Here is a 21,532-nt window from a genome sequence, read left to right as displayed (position 1 = left end):
TTTAAAAACTCACACCAGTCCCTGGAAGCCAGCCTTGGTTTGTGGGATACTTCCTGGTGGCAGTAGCTGGGCCCTTCTGGTTGACAGTGCATACTGGGCCGAGACAGGGATGGTTGTCTGAGATGGAGGGTTCTTTGCTCTTGCCTGGTGGGAGTGCCCACCCCTGTGCCCAGTTCCTGGATGCAGGAAAACAGGCCTTGCCCCATCTTTATGGAACTGTGTTGTGGTAAGGGATATACACGTCATCAGACAATATAACAGAGCCAGGATGAAGTGTTCTAACAGAAAGGAACCTATGGAGCACCGTGGTGTGTGTGTGTGTGTGTGTGTGTGTGTGTGTGTGTGACAGGCTCCTGTCTCACACTCTTGAGAATTGAGAGTGTGGCAGATGACACTGCTTTAGGCCCTCTGCAGATATTAACTTGCTGCCCCCTTCAGCCAATGGAGAACTTTACTCCTGCTATACAGAGGCTGAAGCCTAGAGAGTTCGGCCATCTGTCCACGTGTTGTGATCCCAGGTGTGTCCATGTAGCCGTGGCGTTCCCCTGCCTAGGCTTTCTACACCTTCTGAGCTGGATCAGTGATGTGGGCTTGAGCTCGGATGGTTACGGTGGCGGCAGCTGCCAAGAGTGCTTGTGGGACAGAAGCAGCATCAAGTGACTTGTTCAGTGACTCACACTCATGGAAGGATTTGAGGACCTGGGAGAGAGGAAGCCAGGAGGGCCAGGGCCAGGGTTAGAGCCAGGTGGTGCCTCCCGGGCCACTGGGGGCCTTGTGGGTCAAGGTAAGGAGTGTGCATTTGTTTTCAGGGCTTGGGATGCTCTGGGGGAACAGGGAGGGTTGGAGAAGCAAAGTCAAGAGTAGGGGCCTAGAGGAAGGTTGCTGGCCATAGCAGTGGGGTTTGCTCCAGTGTGGGTCCAATCCAGGATATGGGCAGAGGAGGGTAGGTCTGAGAGACTGCTGGGAAGTGGCTAAGTGAGGGAGAAGACTTTTTCCTGTGGTTTCAGACTTGCTGGCTGGCTGGAAAAACTGCACTTGGAGGCAAGGAGAGATCAAACTGGTCAGACAGGCCAGGCCAGGCCAGACTGTGAGAAGGAGGGGAGGAGGGGAAGACCAGGGGAGGAGGGGAGGGTGAGAGGGAAGAGGTGTAGGGAAAAGGGTCCAGCCAAAGAAACACACCCTGAGCAGAGCCAAAGAAACACACTTTGGCCCTGAACCAGAACCAAAGAAAGGCACCCTGACCCTGAAACCAGTGCCAAAGAAACACACTTTGTCCCTGGAATCAAAGCCAGTGAAAGAAATACACCTTGGTCCTGAAATTAGAGCCAAAATGCTAAAAAGGACCAGTGAAAGAAACACTTGGGCCCTGAAACCAGAGCCAAATCTGACCCTGAACCTGTTCAGAAAACCAACCAATCCCTGAGCACGAGATCTAGCCATTCTGAGCTTAGGGATTGAAATCTGATCAATCCCCGTCCTGGAAATCTCCTTGGAAAAACTACCCCCCACCTAAGAAGCCCTGTATAAACCCTGTGTCTGTTCAGCTTGTGGCTGTCCAGCTGTCCTCTGCCACCCTGGCAGAGGGCAGCCACTCTCCTGGATTATTTCCTCCCAGTGTCTTGAATGAGGTTTGGGTGAGACCTTCCTTTGCAGGAATGGAGTGTAGGAGAGAAGTAATAACTTTTTGCTGGAGCCAGAGCAGAGCTGAGTGAGCTGAGCAGGACTGTAACACTTTCACAGGGGAAAGTTGTTACACCCCAGGGGACCTGAGCTGCAGCAGAGCTGTTATACTGGCAAAGGAAGCCTTTCCCTGGAGCAGGGTTATAAATGCTCTGCTTACTGTGACCTGTGGTATTCCTTGGCTACCTAGTGCCAGAATACCTTTCCATCCGAGCTGTAACACACAGTATCTGTGGCTCCCGAGTGCCAGAATCCATCCCTGCCCATTCCATCTGATCGATTGACAGGCTCACAGGAGGTTGAAACTCCAGGTTAAGACATCCCCAGTTTGAGGTCTTCCGGGGTCATATCCACTTACTGTGGAGTAGGCAGCTGGGGCTCTAAGGAGCTGTGTGTGTTAGCTGTTTATGTGGGTTCCTCAGACACAGATGAGGACTCCCTGCCCTTAGCTCTAAGGCCTGAGGATTGGGGATCCCCGGCATGTGGCCACTGCCCAGAGAAGATGAAAACCCTAATGGTTTTCTCATGAGCTTCAGTGACCAGAAGAAACGAAGGGGCGTTTGTAAGTGACGTGTTTGTGTGTTGGGGGCACTTTATGGTTCTCTTTCTTTGCCTCTTCCCTCCCCACCTTTTCGGCAGGGTAGCTTAGCCTGGCTAGAACTAGTTGCGTAGCCCAGGCTGGTCTCAGCCTTCTGAGTGCTGGGATTTCAGGTGTGCCCTGCTACAGTCAGCTTCAATTCACATTTTCGGTGTTGGTGGTGGAGGTGACTAACGTCCTGAGCACCGGGGAAGAACCACACTTAGGAAGTGGCCTCTTGCCTCTGCCAAGGAAGCGGAAGCAGGGGTGAGCTGAGGTGGGTGGGTGGGGAATAGGGACACTTAACCAACATTATGTTAGTCCTCTTTGCCAGATTATCTTGGCAAATCATGTTTGTGATCTTGGACCTCAGGGACCCAACTCCTGTGGCCATCACACTGTGAAATTACTCTTCGGGGTGGACATAGCCGATGGACATCAGCACACAGAGGCCATGCTGTTCCTTTTCTCCATCTGGCAGAGTGGGAGGGTGAATGGTGTGTGTGTGTGTGTGTGTGTGTGTGTGTGTGTGTGTGTTAGGAAACCCGGCCTGCTGCTGGCTCTTCCGTTTGTCTTTCCCTTCTCTGGCCTCAGGGCCGCACTCTGCTGCACTGTGCTAGGGACCCCTAAGGCCCCCGTCACTGTGACTATCCTGTGTCCCTGGGATCCTTCCTGTAGGCAAGAGTGCTATCTTATTCCCCTGGCTTGTACCCCAGTAGCACAGTGGTTAGCACACTGAGGGCAGCTCCCCAGTTTCTGCGCAGTGTTGAACGCTATGAATGTTAGCCCACTGGAACTTGATCCATTTTAGTGGGATTGGGTGTTAGATATGCCAGGCTGGGAAGAACATTTTAGGCTCTTGTATCCTGCCTGAACCCCTTTTTTGTTCCAAATGGCTGATGTGGCTGATGATCATGAAACTAGATGTGAAACAGAAGGGGTGTGTGTGGGAAAGAGGTGCCGAGGAACTGACAGGAAGAGAGAGAGAGAGAGAGACAGAGACAGAGAGAGACAGAGAGACAGAGAGAGAGAGACAGAGACAGAGAGACAGAGAGAGAGAGAGAGAGAGAGAGAGAGAGAGAGAGAGAGAAGAGGGAAAGAGAGGGAGAGAGGTGCCCAGGCACACAGGGTGCCTCACTGGCTGTGTGGTCTCTGCCTGGCTCTCCCATCTATATGATGGGAAACAGCCATAGCTATCTCAGGGTGGCTTCAAAGATGAATCGGGCTACTGTCAGGTTGGGGACACAGCACAGTGCTCTTGTTCTCTGTGATGCCTCGTGGAAGATATGCTGGGGTACAGGGGCTACTTGGGGGGTCAGCACTGGCTGTGTCGGTACTGGGCCAGTCACTCCTCGGTGGTCTGCTGTGTGCGGAGACTGTGACCGTCACTCAGGTTCTGGAGACACCTGTCTGAGCATCAGACCATGCTGCCTGGACCTGTGCCTCAGTTTCCCCAGCGGTATGTGTAGTGATCAGAAAGGAGAATAGCCAGCTTCTTAACTGCTTTGGGGAGGAGCCTGGGCAACAAGTGCAGGGCATGTCCCCAGGGGGTCAGGAAATGCTGCTGTTATGACACCATCGTGGGTGTGGCTATTGTTTTTCATGGGCCTTTAAAATAATCAAAGATCTACATCATCTACCTACCTTCTCTCCTTCTCTATCCATTAATCTATCTACCTATTTTCCTATCTATCTTCTCTTCTTCTCTATCCATCTATCTACCTATTTTCCTGTCTGTCTGTCTGTCTGTCTGTCTGTCTGTCTGTCTGTCTGTCTGTCTGTCTGTCTGTCTGTCTTCTCTTCCTCTCTATCCATCTATCTACCTATTTTCCTGTCAGTCTATCTATCTATCTATCTATCTATCTATCTATCTATCTATCTATCTATCTATCTATCTATCTTCTCTCCCTATCCATCCATATGTCTGTCTGTGGTGTGTGGGTGGTGTGGAGGTGGGGAGAGCCTGTGTGTGCTGTGCTGTGTGAGTGAATGAAGATCAGAGGCAACTTGTGGGAGTCTCCTTCCACTATGTGGGTCCCAGACATTGTCTTTAGGCTGTCAGTTTTGGTGACAGCCTGGGCCGTGTTGCTGGCCCTCTCTTGGGATCTCTTGGGATTTGGGTTCCTGAGGTGGGTGTTTGTTAAGTGCAGGCTGTGATTCAGCAGCCTCAAAGCCAAGAGCAGTGAGGATGGAGTGGATCTGGCTGGGCCAGGGCAGGAACGCTGATGCTGCCCTGCACTGGCTGGCTGCTAGCCGGGCCTGCAGAGCCTTCTTTGTTGTGGGATGTGACCACTAGACTCCCTGACCGTTCTGACTTCGGGGGGAAGGTCCCTGTCCCTTAGACCCTGTTGAAGGTTGGGCAAGGGATGTGTGGAAGGAGAATGCTCCTAGATCCTGTTCCCAGGAAGTATCCTGAGTAGCATTACATTTTCTGGATCTGTTTCCCCGTCATCTGTGATACGGAGACACAGGGCTGGTTGGCCCTCCCGCAGGATTGCACTCAAGAGTTCTTTTACCCCCAAAACTGGAGGGGGCAAACCTCAACTCAGGGACTTCCCTCAGGGTGTTCCCCATGGTGGCTGGGGAGTGCTAACAAAGTACTACTTATTCACTGGAGACTCAGAGAGATTGAGTGAGTTACCCAAGACCACAGAGCACAGCCATCTGGAGTTTAGGCCCCTTTGTCCCAACTCCCCAACTTAGGCCTGTTCACTCCAAGCTCAGCATCCTAGGAAGCCCTTGAACGTCTAGAAGGATAAGTGGAGGTAGGGACAGAAGGAAGAGTGTGGAGGGACATTCTCTAAGGTGAGAGAGTGACCTTGTTGTCTCGGGCCCTGAGCCGAGGGTGTCCGTGAGCTGGATGGGGTGGGGTAGGACACTATGTACAGCCTTCCTCTTTGGGTCCTCAAGGTCTTCATGCTCCAGTGAGGAGAAGAATCTCACCAGAAACCAAGAGCAGGACGGGGCTTGTAGCTCAGAGGTAGAGAGCTTGCCTAGCACACACAAGGGCTTGGGTTTGATTCCCAGCAGCACAGAACAAAGTGGGAAACAGAAAAAACAAAAACAAAACAAAACAACAACAAAAACCCCTAAGACCAAACAGGAACCTAGCCTGTTCCCACCTTAGAGAAGAGCAGCATCATTTACCCCTTGTCCCAGTCGGAGCTCGTTCACGTCCCTGCTGCCCTCCAGGGTATTGATAAGCACCCCCCCCCTTACCACGACCCTTCCCAGCCTCCTACTGCTGCTCATCCTGGCTCTCCCAGCCTGCTGCCTCCCAGCTGGCCTCTCCTCTCCTGGCTGAGCCCGGAACACGGAGGAGTCAGCCAGGCCTTGAGTCTGAGCATCTGACCATGTTCTCTGTTCAAAATCCTCACACACAGGGTGGGTAGTGTCCTGTCTCAGAGAGCAAAGCTGTCTCTCTGAGCCTGCCAGTGTCAGTGTCAGAGACTCTGCGGCTGCTCTTGGGCCTGAGGGGTGTGTGTGTGTGTGTGTGTGTGTGTGTGTGTGTGTGACTGCGATGGTTGCAGCTCCAGCTCCCCCTGGTCTCCGCTCAAAGGCTGCTCTTGGCTTGAGGAGCCGACTAGAAAGGACAGGTTTCTGTCAGCTCGGTTCCCATCCCAGCTCCCTCCCCTTTGCTCTCTGCACCACCGCAGTCATCACGCACGCACGCTGCCACATTAAGCAACGGCACTGGCTAATGCCTATGAGTGCTTACTGTGCTCCCGGGCTGCTCAGGAGTGATGCCTTAGTCAGCTCCCTCCATCCTCATCACAACCTTGGGAGACGGCATTGAAAACGAGGCCGGGGAGGCAGCTGGAGAGGCTGCTGGATTTGAACCTCTGCCGCCATGTCCATGTAGTTCCTCTGTTCTTCTGCCTCCTGGTGGCCTAGCTCAGTGGCCGAACTCCTCATGTCTGCCTGGTGGTTACTTTTCCTCCCTGTCAGTGTCTTTCCTACATGGTGGTATGATGGTCCTTGAGGAGGGCCTGTTGCTTCAGTTGCCTTCTCAAGCTGAGGTGAGTTTCTGGTGAGGGACCTCTCACTCAGGTGTAACTGTACGTTGAGGGGACGTGGTAGGTAGCTGTGTGTGGAGTGCTCAGTTCCTTCTCCCTCAGTCCCTTTTCGTGGTTTGTGTGTGTGTGTGTGTGTGTGTGTGTGTATGCAGCATGCATGTGCAGGCATGTGTGTTTGTGTATGTGTGTGTATGCAGGCATGCATGTGCAGGCATGTGTGTTTGTGTATGTGTGTGTCTATGTATGTGCGTTTGTGTGTGTATGTGTAAACTCCAGTGTATTAGTCTTGGCCCCTCCCCTCAAGGTCTAGCTCTAGGCTCTAACTGTTGAGTAGGGGATCTGATCCCACCTATTGGTCTTTCACTATGAATGTCTATAATATTGTAGATTTGGATGTCTGGCATACAGTAGGTGCTTAATATGTGAGTGTGGACAGGAACCAGTTGCCCTGATTCTTTTTCCCTCACTCGAAACCACACGGAGAAACTAAGAAACACAAATTTCCATCTTATGGACATAGCAGGGACATGGGTAGCACATAGATCTGCCCCTGACATAGAAAGAGGCATGTACAGATACATACATACATACATTCATACATGGATACATCACAGACACTTAGATGCATGGACACAGAACACGGCACAGATGTTGACCCTAGCAGAGACATATGCTGGCATTCGCAAGGGGGTGATGGCCACTAGCCAACATCTCCTTTTCCTCATTCAGACTAAGAAAGAGGCAGGGGCCGCCACAACAGGTACATCCTATAGTGCTGGGTGGGACAAACAGTGTGGCCATTTATCTTTAGTGGGGGCAATGGTAGGTGAGGTGAGGTCCACACCATCACACTTAGCAAAGGTATTCGGAACCAGGAGAGGTGTAAGGGGACCAAAGGTTATTTCTACATTACTGAGGCCCTGAGATCTCACCCTTATTGATGCTGGGCCAGAGATGAAGACTGACCACCCATCCACCCACCCACCCATCCACCCATCCACCCATCCACCCATCCACCCCTCCCTCCTCTCAGGAAGACCATTCCTTGCAGCAGGTCCTGAGGAAGGCTGGGTAGTGGCTTGTGAGCAGGCACACCCTGTTTCCTCTACTGACCAGGAGCTGAGCTTTAGGCTCCTGCGTAGTCACACCCTTCTAGAACCCTCTGTGTGTAGTCGCTGTGGGCGAACAAGCAGGGCAGAGGTGGCACGCTGGCCCCTTCGGCTGTGCTCACTCTGTTTTGTTCCTCAGATTGTCACTCAAACTCCCCAGGAGGGCTGCCAGCCCTACCTGACCCTGGCAGTAGACTCCCCTTTCCTGCTGGACTCTGTATCACAGAACAGCATACTCTAACCGGTTTTCTGATGAATTTGCTAATTTCTTTGATTGCAAATCTTTAAGTGCCTGAGGCCAGGCCTCGATGCTGTAGGCTTGGCTGACAGGAAGGAGGCTGCTCCTGGAGGATTGGGAGACTGTGGGTTGTTCACACTTGGAAGGGAAGGAGGAAGATACATGTGTCACTGGGGTGGTAGCTTCACTGGAGGCTTAAGACCCCCAGGAAGAAGGAGGCGCAGGTTCACCAGGGCTTAGCTTACAGGGGTGCATCTTACAATAGTCATGGGTTTGGGAAGAGTGTAACGGCCAGTGACAAAGGGGACAGGCCGATGCACATCCTGCCTCCACCTCTGCTCACATCTCTGCCTTCCCTGGAGTGAGTTCCAAACACAGAAAAGGGCTTGTATGGCCCAGCAGTTACCCTCTGTGGATTGGGCAGAGCTGCTGCCAAGGCAAAGCCCGCTTTGCTGGCTCCGCCCCTTTCCTCATACCGCTATCATTTTAGCGAAGCCTGACATCCTGGGCAGGGAACTTGGCATCTGTTGAGGTGAGGGGCCTCACACCAACCCGAATGCCTGGCACACAGTGAGGCTCTGGGAAGGTGTGCTGACCGAGTGTGTGGATGAAGAGAAGCTCACAGCTTTTGTTGAGGGAGAGGGCGGGGCCAGATTCTCTCTTGGCTCTTCATTGAGTTGCTTTTTGTTTGCTTGTTTGTTTTAAAAAAATAGGTGTAATCTGTGTTCAAATTATATTTCAAACCTGAAGTCAGAAACAAGATGAGATCTGGGGTGGGGATGGAGGATAGGATGTTTCTCTGCATCCCCTGACTCTCATGATGATGCTATTTGGTAGGTGATACCCTAATTTTTACAGCCAGGTGACTGGTCAGAGAGGCGAAGGTACCAGTAGGTCAGAGCTGAGCTGGTACTCTAGCTGGGTGCCAGACCGGGCCTTGGGCAGCTTGGCCCTCGCCTCTCTCAGCCGCAAGGAGCTCAGGTAGGCGTTGTTTCTGGGTTCATGCGCCCTGGGGGCTTGTCTGGTTAGGCCCTGCTCCACTCAGCTCACATTTGTGTGTCTTCAGAGCTTCCTGCATTCCAGAAAAGTGCTTCAGGCGGCCCTTGGCTGGGTGGGTGTGGGGAGCCAGGGTTGGCACAGGTCTGAGCCTGTCCTGAGTGGAGCAAAGTTGGGTGCTGTCAGGTTAGTGTTGCCAACTTGATGGAGATGAGCCTCTGGGTGTGCCTGTCTGGGTCATCGTGGTTGCACTGAGTTGTGAAGATCTGCCCACTGTGGGCGGCACCATCCCCTACTGGGGTCCTGGACTGTGTAAGTGGAGAGAGGGAGCTGAGCGGCAGCGTGTGCTCGTCTCTCTGCTTCCTGGCTATGGATGTGATGGGGTCAGCGGCTTCAAGCCCCTGGCACCTTGACTTTCCTGCCACAAGGGACCGTGCCCTTCAACAGTGAGCCAGAATAAACCCTTTCTCCCTTGGGGTGCTCTTGTTAGGCTATCTTACCATAGCAACAGGAACAGTGAGATAGACAGGCTGTGATGTTGGAACCACTGGAGCATTCACTGCCTTCCTGGAGCCCACCCTGCGTGGTCACTGTCCCCTCAAGTCGAGAGATCTAAATTAGGCGAGCTGCCTTGAAGGGCCAGGCTCAGGTGTCTCCATTCACTGAACCCTTTCCACTGTCTTGGATAGCTTCCTTCCCTGCCCTCCACTCTGTCCTGTAAAGAGTTCTCTACTTGGAGTTCAATGCCGAGCCTCTACCAGGAACCCAGCCTTCGACCAGCTGTCTGGCCTTCAGCTCACCCCGTCTCTGGCTGCCTCAACTCTGTCCGTTTCACCTTGCTTCACCTTTCTCTGGTCGGCCCCTCAAAAGCTGGAACTGGTCTCCCTGCCTCCATTGCGCCCTCTAGTCCCCTGCCCCTAACGGCCAGCTGCCCCTTTCAGACCCTCTCCTCAGACCCACTAGGCCGAGAGTCTCTGCTGTCTTTGCTGCAGACTGGACTCCAGCGAGGCTGGCCTTGTTTGTGTTGCCTGAAGATGGGGTGCTGTCTTTGCTTCAGAGTCTTTGCTTGGTGATTCCCTTTACTAGGTTGTCTCTTCCCAAGAGACCATCTCGCTGCTTTCCCTTTCCTCATTCGGAAAGACGTCTTGGTCCCTCAGCTAGGTGACACACCTTCCCTGCCTTTCCCCATCACACCCTATTCTCTGGAAGCCATCTCGGGCAGGGACATGGGCTCCTGCCTCCACCAGGACCTTCCCAAAGTCCTCAGCTGTCTGGTTCACCCTGAGGTCTTGAGTACTGACAAGAGTCCCTAAACATGTCAGAGTGAATGAATTAATGATTGAGCTTTTTTGTTTTGTTTTGGTTTTGGTTTCTCTGTAGCTTCCAAGGCTGTCTTGGAACTCGATCTGTAGACCAGGCAGGCCTCGAGAGATCCAGTGGAGTGTGTACCACCACCGCCCAGCATGAATGAGCTTTTTAGAACCAAAGTTTACACTCTGGTAACATCTTTAGGAAACACTTTTGGGAGCAGCTCTGTGGGGAGTGTAGTGGGGTGGGGGCTGACTCCCTCAACACCTCCTGTCTGAGACAGGAGCTTTAGTCTTCCCTTGGATAGCTAGCTCTCAGGGTAACTCTGGCCCTCTCCAAGCCTCTCAAGTGAGAGGCTTAGCCAAGTGAACTAACCTGTGGGGGGGGAGGGGCTGACTCAGGCTCCACCCACTTCCAGGGGAGCCCCACCCACCTAGCAAGCCCTCAGCAATTAATTCCTCTTTGAGGCCCTGCTGCTTGCTTTGTTTCTGGTGCTATTCCCTCCACACCCTTTTCCCCCTCCAGCCAATTCCTTGGTCTGTCAGAGAAGCATGTCATCAGACCTGGCTCCCTGTCAGGCGTTGTGCTACATGGGCGTGAAGACATGCATGGGGCAGAGACTAAGAAACAAACATCTGTCTTGCCAGGATGCTGGGTGTGAACCGGCAAAATGGTAGTGTGGGGTGATGAGGCATGAGATGGGGATACAGGCAGGGGATGAGAAGCCTAAGAGGTGCCAGAAAAGGTGCCAGGCTCATGCCTTTAATCCCAGCACTGGGGAGTCAGAGGCAGGCGGATCTCTGTGAGTTCAAGGCCAGCCTGGTCTACAGAGTGAGTTCCAGGACAGCCTCCAAAACAATGCAGAGAAACCCTGTCTCGAAAAACAAAAACAAAAACAAAAAAAAAAATCAGAAGAGGTGTATGAAGGCAAGGACTCTTCTAGAGAAATCATCCCTGCCTCCCAGCTTCCCTGGCTTCATAGAATGACAGAAGCAGTGGCTTTGACCTTTCCAAGCTGTCTAGCCCAGACCACCACATTATATACTCAGGGCCAGCACACCATCTGTACCATGCACTCAGGGCCGGCACACCCACACCACCCCTGGCAGGTTGCTGCCTGTTTTTGTGAATGAACTTTCATGGGAAGTGCCACTAAGAACCCTGTGTCGATTTTTCTCTAGCAAGTGACATCTAATAAAAATCAGGCTCATGCCTGTAATCCCAGCACTGGGGAGGTAGAAGAAAGGAAATCGGAAGTTTAAGGTCAGCCTGAGCTACATGAGATCCTGTCATTTAGAAAAGGGGTTGTGGTGGCGCGTGCCTTTAATCCCAGCACTCGGGAGGCAGAGGCAGGAGGATCTCTGAGTTTGAGGCCAGCCGGGTCTACAGAGTGAGTCCAGGACAGCCAGGACTACACAGAGAAACCCTGTCTAGAAAAACCAAAAGGGGGGGTACATTTACTCAAAAACTTCCAGTGTCTGTGGCTAGGGTGGAGCCACTGTGGCTCGAACAGCTGAGAACATTTCCTGTCTCATCCTTTGCAGAAAATGTTTGCTCATTTGTTATACACACCTAGAACCCCTGCGTTGCTCAGTGAACTCAAGTCAGACCTTGGGACCCATGTTGCTGACACAAATCCCAGTGCAGGGACAACATGAGCCGATACCCCAAGACACTTCTCTGTTTTACCCTAAGGAGACTGAGACACAGCACTGCAGAGGATGCCCCTGAGGAACCCTGTATTTCATGAGAGGCATTTGTCGATCAACTACTGTATTCTGGGTGCTGTACTGAATGAGACAAGCTGCCTCCTGCCCTGCTGATGAAGTGCTCTGCGCTCACTGTGCTGGTCCAGGTGAGACCCGGGGCCCAGGTGTGTGGGGCTCGGCTCCACCCTCCTACCTCTGTATCCTGGTCTTGTTTCTATCAGGCTGTCCTGAGACCAGCCGTCTCCAAGGGTCTTCCCCCTCAAGCCTGCTCTTACGGGCACCAGGGACTGTCTCAGCCGTCTGTCCAAGCCTCCCCACTGCTCGGTACAGGCTTCAGCATACAGTAGGCACCCAACCTAGGTTTATTGCTTTGTCTGACTCCAGACACAGTGATGACAACCAGACAGCCCTGTGGGAATTCTACTTAGGAGCCAAATCACGAGGGAATCCAGAAAAGGAAATGATGACACTCATGGTGTTTTGCTCCCTCACCCGACCCCCTCAAAAAACTACCCAGGCCACGGTGGCACACACCTTCCATCCCAGCACTCAAGAGGCAGAGGCAGACAGATCTGTGAGTTTAAGGCCAGCCTGGTCTACAGGCCTAACACAGAGAAACTGTGTCTTGAAAAACCAATAAGTAAGTAATAAATACTCTGTAAGTTGTGTCCTGCTTCCCTCCCATCCCTTTCTGGCTGCCTCACCAGTGTCACTTTGCAAAGGCTTTGCAGGGAAACCGGATCTCAGGCTGACCTGCAAGCCATTGCCTCTGATGTGAGTAGTGATTACTGAAAGAGACAGGGCAGTTCATGTAATAAAGTGCCTCCTACATTTTTTTTTTCAATCAACAGGATCCCAGGTGATGTTAACTGGGATGCTGTCATGGAGGGAGAGAGGAGAGGCACCCGGGAGCAGAGGCAGAGGCGGGAACACTGCTGGGACTCTGTGAGCAGAGCAAACCCTTCATCGAGCAGCCTGAGAGCCTTCGGCATGGCTGCCCCAGACCTCAAGGACCCTCATCTCCTCTCTGGGAAATCCCTTTTGATAACTAACAATGTCTGTGTTGGTTTCTGGGGATGCTTGAGAAATTTCCTTGGGGCTTCAAAAATGCTTTCTCTTGATAATATGTCTCAGGGGGATTTAAGATCACAGCGGTGACACCACAGTTTAACTTTAATTTGACTTGGGAAGGGAAGGAAAAATTCTATCCCTTTTTTTGTCTCTCTGGTACAAGTGCACTGTCACTGCCTGCTGGTTTTGTAATTATTTGAGAAACGTTTCCTGGATTCCTGTTCTGTGCCATGTCCAGTGTTGGAAGAGGCCGTTCCTTCTCTGCAGAACTGGGGACAAGGACATCATCTCTCCTCTCAGCATGATAAACGGGGTGGCTTCCTGGAGGAGGCAAGGCTTCAGGGTCTGGGGGGACGAGTAGGCCAGTCAAGAGGGAGCAGCGGTTTCCTACCCTCTGTGTAACCGGGTTCCGAATACACCTGACCTTTGAGTCTCAGAAGGGATAATTTGAGGGAGCCTTGGGCTGGGGGATTACAACACCAGGGCACTCACGGAGGAAGTACTCTGCGGTGTCTGCTTCGTAGTCTGCATCCTCTGGAAAGTGGTCGATTTGCTTGCACAGGCCTTTGAAGTTCCCTGCAAGGTAAGGCAGAAGGAGCCAGTGAGTGCCTGGTTTGCACGACTCAGGACCCAGCTGCCCTGTCTGGACACCACGGTCTCCCGAGGGTCACTTGCTGGCACATTTGTCTGGTCAACCCATGCGCACTCTGTGGGCCTGAGCACAGAGCTGAGGCTCAGACATCAAAACCCGCCTTCTGTCCCCACCTCCTGTCCCCTGTCCTCACTGCCTTCTGAGGATTAGCTAGAGCCAGGGTTTGATTCTGGGTGGAGAACTGTGCTGAGAGGGGTGGGGGATGGGCTCAACAGCCCAGCAGGGTGATGGGGGTGCTGCTGCATGGCAGAGAGTCACCCAGTTCTTTGCAAGCTGCAGAGTCTTTCCCAAGAAGACCCACCCCAGACTGATGCAACAACAGACAAGTCCTTAGAAGAGGCCACAAGATGGATCCCATCCGCACTGGCAGGATATTCCCCTTCCCAGCCCCACAGCCCCAGCAGTTCTGAGCTTGCAGGGCTGGCCTGATATGGGATGCCCATAGGTATGCTGCAAATATGTGTTGTTTTCATTGGTTGATGAACAAAGCTGTTTTGACCAATGGCCAGGCAAAATGTAGCTAGGTGGGAAATCCAGACAGAATTACGGAGAGAAAAAAGGTGGAGTCAGGGAGACGCCATGTAGCCACTGAAGAAGTATCATGCTGGAGTATTATCCGTAAGCCACAGCCTCATGGCAGTACACAGAGTAGTACAATGGGTTAATTTATAAGACAGAGCTGTCCAGTAATATGTCTGAGTCACTGGCCCAACAACTGTAATTGATATTAAGCCTCGGAGTGTTATTTTGTAAGCGGCAGAGGGAACTGGCGGGAGGGACAGGAAACTTCCAAGTGCACTGACACTCTACCACGCTCATTTATGGACTCTGTGTAGGTTAGACCGGCTCTACAGTCATCATGACCCTCCTGGCTTAGCCTTCCAAATGCTGGGCCACAGGCCTGAGCCACCACGCTAGCTTTGAGATTGTGAACTACAGCTCACTAGCGGCCGGAGGCCCATGTGAGCCACCGGTGTTGTCACCCCTTTCACAGGCAGGGAAACTGAAGCTGAAGTACCTCAGTACTCAAACAGCTGGCTGGAGCGGAGTGCACCATGGACTCGGACTTTGGCCTTTGTCTCCAGACTTTTGCTTGGTGGGAACAGCACAGGACCCCCGTAGACTGTCAGAGTGTTCACCCAGAGAGAGAGTGTGAGTCGTGGGAGGGAGGGGCCTCCAGACAGACTGACAGGTAGGATTCAGTGTGCCGTCAGCAGAGTGTCAGCTTTGTGCAATTCCCTACACTGTGTCCCCAGCAGCAGTGGAGACAAGGCTGGTAGCAGTCCCTGCAGGAAGGGTGGCCCAGACTCAGCCTACCTGGTGCAGCTCAGCTTTCTTCCCTTGACTCAGTTTCTGTGTCCTGAGTAGTTGGTGGAGTATTTAGGTTGGTGACTGATGTGGGAGCAATGATCTGGAACCACTGCCTTTCTGTGACAATTGCTAGAATCACCCAATAAATATAGTCCCCAGCCACTCAGCAATTTAAAACTTTACATTTCTTTTCCATAATCTATTTATTTACTTTTAAGACAAGGCTTCATTTTGTGTAGCTTAGGCAGGCTTGGAAATCACTATTTAGTTCAGGTTGGCTTTTAGCTCATGGCAGTCCTCCTGCCTCTACCTTTCTAATGCTGAGACATCAAGCATAAGCCACCACGCCCAACTTAGCAAATTGTTTGCTTTCAGAGTCTGAAGATTACACACATACACACACAGGCACACACAAATACACATGCATACACACATGCACACAGACACATGCACACATACATGAACACATGCATACACACCACATATATACATAGATACACACACAGACACGTGTCCACATACATGCACACACGAATGCACACAAACACACATGCATACACACACATATGTCCACAGACATTTGTGCACACATGTAAAGACATGCATGTACACTCACACACATGTGCACACACACATATATTCACACACACACATGTAGTGCACATTGGGTCTTCTTGCTACTTAACCAAGCTTTACAAGTGAAAATGGATCCATAACCTTCTAGGGACTCTGGTTTTCTTTCTTCAGCCTTGGGGTGTTGTCTCTTCTCCACCCTCCTGCATTTGAGGGTGTTAGCAAGAGGCCTATGCCACCCTGGTAACCTTATTCCCAGTATCCAGGCTTACACCTTCTCCTGCTTCTCTACCAGGAAGACCCTCGCAGCAGCCTCTTAGCTGCCCTCTCGTATTCAGTCATAAACCCCAGCCCTTCACTCTCAGAGCTCTTCCATTGTCTTCCCATGGATCTGACAAATGTTTCATCAGTACAGCTCTGTGACCGGCAGCTGTATGAGGACAATGCATAGGAGGCTCAGGCCCCTGAGGCCAAGATCCTAACAACATGGGGGCAGAGTTGAGTCTGGAGCCCAGGGCTTGAGGTGGCACCTCCTGGTGTCCCATCCAAGGGCTCTGAACTTCCTCCTGGCTGCTCCTTCCCGTGCCCCATCCATGCCTGACCTGGTGGCTCCTAGCATAGTGCCAGGCGTGGGAGAAGTGTCCAAAGGTAGAGTGGAGGCTGTGAGGTGTGAGCAGCCTGTCCTTTCCTTCAGAACCCATGTCTGGATGGCCCCACAGCCCAGCCACGCCCCAGGGGTTACAGAGAGCTGTAAGCTCCATCTTGCACTCCACTCCCTCCTTCAAGCCTGAGCTTCTACAAGCATCGGTGAGAGCAGTGAGAGCCTCTCCATGGCTGCCCTTTGGGGGGGGGAGGAAGCTCATCACCTTAACCTCTCGTCACTGCCTACGTGGATGCCGCCATACCCTATACCCCATCTCTACAAACTCAGACCACCAGGTAAGCTGTTGTATGACACCGTAGTCACCCTGCTTCTACATTTTGTGCCTTCCCCTTCCCGAACTTCTTTGAAATTGCAAATGGCATCACACCTTTGCAATTTGTGTGCCGCGCCAGACTCACAAGGAAAACTGGGCATCTGTAACATGCCAGGGCCTGCCCTGCCTCTGACCTCACCTCCCACCTACCCTCTCCCTCTCAGGACATCTTCGTCTTTTCACCGCTGGGTTCCTTCTACCCCAGGACCTATGCGCTTGCATCTCTCGTTTCCCGGGTTCTCACTGGACCCTTCCAACTTCCTTCTCTTCCTCCTGCATTGTGTTACAGGGTTTGCCCCTGCTGACTACTCTGCTGTGTGTGTGCGCGTGCGCGTGCATGTGTGTGTGTGTGTGTGTGTGTGTGTGTGTGTGTGTAGGGGGAGTGACGGTACACTGGATGGAGGGCGGCACTTGAAGGCGGCAGCCTGGGACACCCCTCTTCTGGTTGCTATTAATTTCCTGATGCCATGGAAAGCATGATCCACTGGAGAGGAGGAGGGGAAAGGTTGGAGATCTGGGGAAGGACTCCTTTCCCTAGGAGCCGGGAGAGGGATGGATCAGGTTGCTATGAATGTGTGTGTCCTGGCCTATGGGAACGGGCGGGAAGGTTGCTTCTGACATTCTCTGATCTCTGGCACCATTCAGGGTGCAGGTGGGATACAGTCGGTGGGGCTGCTTTGACCAGGGATGGATTTTTTGAGATGAGTTCAGTGTGTGTGTGTGTGTGTGTGTGTGTGTGTGTGTGTGTGTGTGTGTGAGATGTAGCTGCGCTCCTGAAGGTGCTCAGCCCAGGGGCAAGCTAGATGCTGAAGACTCCACTCCCATCCCCCTCTCAGCCTGTGTGCATGCGATTTCATTAGGAGCTAGGAAGCTTTGGGCAGAGGGGCATTGGGTAAAGTGCTTGTTAGGGCTCAGGGGAAGGATCTAGAAGGGGAGGCATGGTAGTCAGAGAGTGGGAGAGTGTGGGGAGCTGGGGTGACTAGTAATGCCAAGGTCAAGGTGTCTCCAGGGGAGGAAGGGCACCACTGAAAGTGCGTTGCAACAGGAAAGATTGCAGAAAGGAATCCTCGAGACAAGACAATTGTATCCTTTTTAGTTTCCCCACATGCCAAGCGTGTGTTAGGAAACTGCCTACCCAGTGAAAAGTCGACGCGCAGACGATACATCAAATTATGCTAATGGGCCCCAAATAATCGGTTGGTTTTTAGAAATTATTGGTGTGATCTTTGGTTGATGAGGCTGCTGCGGGCTAAATGATGGCCCTGTCTGGCCACGCTTTGACACAAGAAGCCTCGGCAGATGCTTCCCGGCCTCCTGGCTGGAAGAAGAGTGCTTGGCCATAGTCAGTGTGGTTTCCTTCCTTATCTATGGTTCTCTGAAGCTGGCCCCAGGAACCACAGCGCCAGGAGGCCAGGCCTTGGACCGGGGGATGACACTAGAGGAGCATGGGTAGCAGGAGTGTGTGGGAGAGGGGAGTTCAGAAGCATTCTCACCAGCTGTGGGGAGCATAGCCAGGTACTGCCCGCCATGCCCACTACCTCTTGGGGCCACAAGGGACTGGAGGGGCTTCAGGGCCTGCAGAACTGAGGGCTTGTGAATGGAATACAGCCCTGGCCCACGTTTGGGAGGAAGAGGGGGAAGACGGTGTCATCCAGCCCCCCTCCTCTCTGGCTGTCCTATCCTGGAGGACTTAGACCAGCCCACCTCCCTTCAGTTACTGGGAATATCAGCACAGAGGCACTGCAGGATTCCAACATTCAGCCACAAGGAAAGCAAACACCCTTACAGACCAGGTCCAGGTTCTTGGAGGTGAGGTGGCCAGGGTCAGTCCCTAGGGGTACTGTCCAATGGATCTGTAATCTCACAGAACAATTGCAAAATGCCCCAGGAGGAGGAGACAGCGGGTTAGAGCTATGTTCTTCAGAGAATGAGGGAGTGAAGGGAGCTGGAGAGAGATGGGGAGTAGAGTGAGGATGGAGAGTTCGGGAGGAGGCTGGGACATGGCCTGCAGACAGTTAACATCAGCAAGGAGCAAAGGAGCTGTAGCCTTAGGGACACAAAGAGAACAATGATGAGAATCTGGGGAGTTCTGGCTATACTGGGCCGTGCATTCCAGAGGGCACCAGGGCCCCAGGCCTGTGGAAGCTGCAGAGTCCGGGCTGGGGAGCTTAGGGAATGAAAGCACACACAAACCAGCCAGAAGTGATCATGGTGAGCTCAGCCCTGCAGGTTCTGAGGCCAGATGATGAGGCTGCCAGAGTCAAGGGACAGAGCCTGGGCTACCCAGGATTCCCGGCTCCTGTCCCGGTACCTGTGCAGAGGTTCACTAGGGGGGTGGGTACCGGAAGCACTCCATCTGCATGGGCATCACTCACACAGGAAATCCACGTGGACACGTCATGACAGGAAGTGGTGTGACCTGGCTTTCCTGAGGCTGGCCTCCAGTCCACCACATCTCCTCCTGCTTGGTGGTCACTGGCCTCAGAGGGCTCAGGTGCTCTTGCCTTGCCTCTGACATTCCTTCAAGCAGGCTTCATCCTGGAGCAACTATGGTGGAGACTTAGGGCTGGCCAACCGCTTGGCGATGGCATGGCTAAGACAGACTTCGTCTGCCCTCTGGCCTCCGTGGGGGCCCAGGGCCGTGGGGCAAGGCAGAGAACGCAGAGTACTGTGTTAGAGGGCTATGCAAGGCCTGATGGGAGCTGACATTTATGAAGAACCAACTGTAGCTTGCTGAGGATGCAGGGAGAAAAGAAGTGCAGTTTTATTCTTAGAGACTTCAAGTCTATGGTGTGAGACAGAAATTTTGTGGAGGAAGAACAGCCAGTACTGGAACACTGTGGGGGAGGGGGGAGGGGGTGGAGGGAGGGGGGGTGGGACTCGAAGGACAGAATCCACTTGCCCAAGCTCAAGGGGGGTCACTTGGAAGTCAGTATCTCTCCCTAGCTCTCAAGAGCTTAATATCTGCTATGATGGGTGAGTTTACACCAAGAGTCTTCAAATGCTACCGTCTTGTCCCTCTCCCAGCTACCCTTAGCCCAGAACCTGCAATGAAACCTCCTCTTGCAAACGCAGGACCAATAGAGGGGGTGGAGAGCTGTAAAAAAGGTGGGTTACCTCCAGAGGGCTAACGGTGCAATGAGGGCAGGAGACGGCTGGACAGGGGGCAGGGGCCGCTTCCCACCCAGGCCAGTGGGAACTAGGGAGAAGGTGACTCACCCCTGCTCCCCACGCACAGCTTTGACTTAGGTGTGGGGAGGGACTCCCGCCCACAGTCTGAAGGCTTACCCCGCCAAGGGGCTCAGCAGCCAGGCATTTCCACAGAGGGAACCTCCCCAACCTTAAAACCCCATGGCTTCAGGCCACGTGGAGGAGGCAGGGTGTCGGGGCTGCCAGGACTCTGCCCCCAGAAACATCGTGGGCATCGTGGAATTCAGGCTTGCAGGTGTTAAGTGGTTTAAGTGGCAGTTTGAGCAGCTCCATGAAAACACCGACCGCTGCCTTGTTTCTGGATTGGTACAATGGGCTTCTGGTGAAGCCGGTCATTAGGGGTGGCTGGTGCGGGCTTATTTTCATGTATGCATGAGTGTCTAAAAAGCAGAGCAGGGTGGAGCGCAGGAGGAACCAGGGGAGGCCAGCCAAGTAATTTTTTTAAGTGAAGTAAATGCAGGGTTTGGTGGGAACTGTTGGCTCTCTGCTTTCACACCTCTGCTCCTGGCTTTTTTTTTCCCCTGACAGGGACATCTCTGTCAGTGGGATTTCGGGAGACCTCAGGAGATGAGGGGCCACACATGACTGGTACTTCTTCAGCCCTCAGCATATCCTGGGTATCAGCTGGTGTGGTGTGGGATAGTTTGTAGTGATGTCTCATGTGGTGGTGTGTGAGCTTGTTCATCCATCCATCCATGCATCCATGCATCCATGCATGCATGCATCCATCCATCCATCCATCCATCCATCCATCCATCCATCCATCCATCCATCCATCCATCCAGTGGGTACTCCTGAATGCTGGCTGCAGCGGTGCTGGGCAGTGTCTGGGTAGAGTCACTGGCTACTCTGCTTTCCTGTCTCCTGGTGTTGGCTCTGTATGCTCCACTGGCTGCAGCTCTCAGCACTGACTGCAGCGGGGAAAACATGGGCTCACACACTGTCCTGTTGCATCTGGTGCTGGTTTTTATTTCCACAACAACTTCTTTAGTTCTTTCCATGAGACATGTGTGAAGAAGTTGGAGCCGTGGACTCGGGCTGATCTGGCTTCTACGCCTGGCTCTGTCAGGGATCAGCTGTGTGAGTCTGAAAGGTTGTGACCACTCTCTGCCTGTAAGGAAGGGGCACTGATCCTTGTGTAGATCTGAGGGTCGACCCTCAAGGCTTGAGATAACAGAAGTGAGGGTCCCTGGTAGCTCCTAAGTATCTAGTAAATGTTGCTTCCTCTTTTTTCTCCCCCCCAAGGCAGGGTTTCTCTGTGTAACAGCTCTGGCTGTCCTGGAACTCACTTTGTAGACCAGGCTGGCCTACAGAGGTCACACAGATCTGCCTGCCTCTGCTTTCAGAGAGTGCTGGGATTAAAGGGGTGTGCTACCTCCACCTCGCTCTTGTTTTTTCCTCCTTCCTTTCTCTTCTTCCTCTATTTCTTCCCCCTTTTTTGTCCTCCTCCTCTTCCCTCTTTTCTCCTCCTATTTCTTGAGACTTAGTTGATATGTGGCTCAAGCTAGCCTTGAACTCACGGAATTCCTTCCTCAGTTTTCTGAGTGCTGACATTATAGACACATGTCTCCATGCCTATGTGTATGCCTTCTTTGAGTGACACTTTTTAATTGTCCTCAGCTGAAAAGTCTATTTTCTTCTCTGTGCTCCTGTGGGGTGCTTAGATTATGTGGGCTTAGAGATAAAGTCATCTAAGACGGACAGGGAGGGGCCAGAGCGCTGTGCTTCCGATAAGTCCCCAGGTGATGCCCGCACTTCAAGGACCTCAGTGGACACCCTTGGGCCTGGGGGGATGAGACTGTGGGATATTATTCACACACTTTGATCTTGTTCTGTATTGGCTTTATTTGAAAAGTGTGTCAAATCTGTAATCTCAGGGGCAAGACGGTCTTCTAGACTTCCCTGAAGATACCACATTTTCCTTGATTCTAAGAGACTTGTGTGTACATTTCACTACTGTTGGGTTCATTTAACACAACATGTGGCTTTTCTCCTGAAAAATGTTGTCTCTGGGGCTGGAGAGATGGCTCAGTGTTTAAGAGCACTGGCTGCTCTTGGAGAGAACCTGGGTTTAATTCCCAGCACCTACATGGGGCCTCACAAGT

At 52.6% G+C, this 21,532-nt stretch overlaps 1 protein-coding gene and 1 long non-coding RNA gene across 7 annotated transcripts in view; one reads left to right on the top strand and one right to left on the bottom strand.

Annotated features, from left to right (window-relative positions):
* Positions 1-14,849, top strand: part of LOC121142954 — a 46,046-nt gene extending 31,197 nt beyond the window's left edge. For all 4 annotated transcript variants that reach the window (XR_005880118.1, XR_005880117.1, XR_005880115.1 and 1 more), the window contains 2 exons: positions 11,620-11,779; positions 12,485-14,849. This is a non-coding gene — a long non-coding RNA (uncharacterized LOC121142954). The remainder of the gene's footprint in view (positions 1-11,619; positions 11,780-12,484) is intronic.
* Cacng2 (calcium voltage-gated channel auxiliary subunit gamma 2) overlaps positions 1-21,532 on the bottom strand; it is a 131,243-nt gene that overhangs the window by 4,878 nt on the left and 104,833 nt on the right. For all 3 annotated transcript variants that reach the window (XM_040754218.1, XM_040754217.1, XM_005066951.4), the window contains one exon: positions 13,197-13,280. In XM_040754218.1, coding sequence (XP_040610152.1) covers positions 13,197-13,280 — 84 coding nt within the window. The remainder of the gene's footprint in view (positions 1-13,196; positions 13,281-21,532) is intronic.

Source organism: Mesocricetus auratus, unplaced genomic scaffold (genome assembly GCF_017639785.1).
Source record: "Mesocricetus auratus isolate SY011 unplaced genomic scaffold, BCM_Maur_2.0 Super-Scaffold_100010, whole genome shotgun sequence".
Taxonomy (NCBI): Eukaryota; Metazoa; Chordata; class Mammalia; order Rodentia; family Cricetidae; genus Mesocricetus; species Mesocricetus auratus.
Note: the sequence above shows the minus strand (reverse complement) of the source record. Positions and strands in the feature narration are given on the sequence as shown.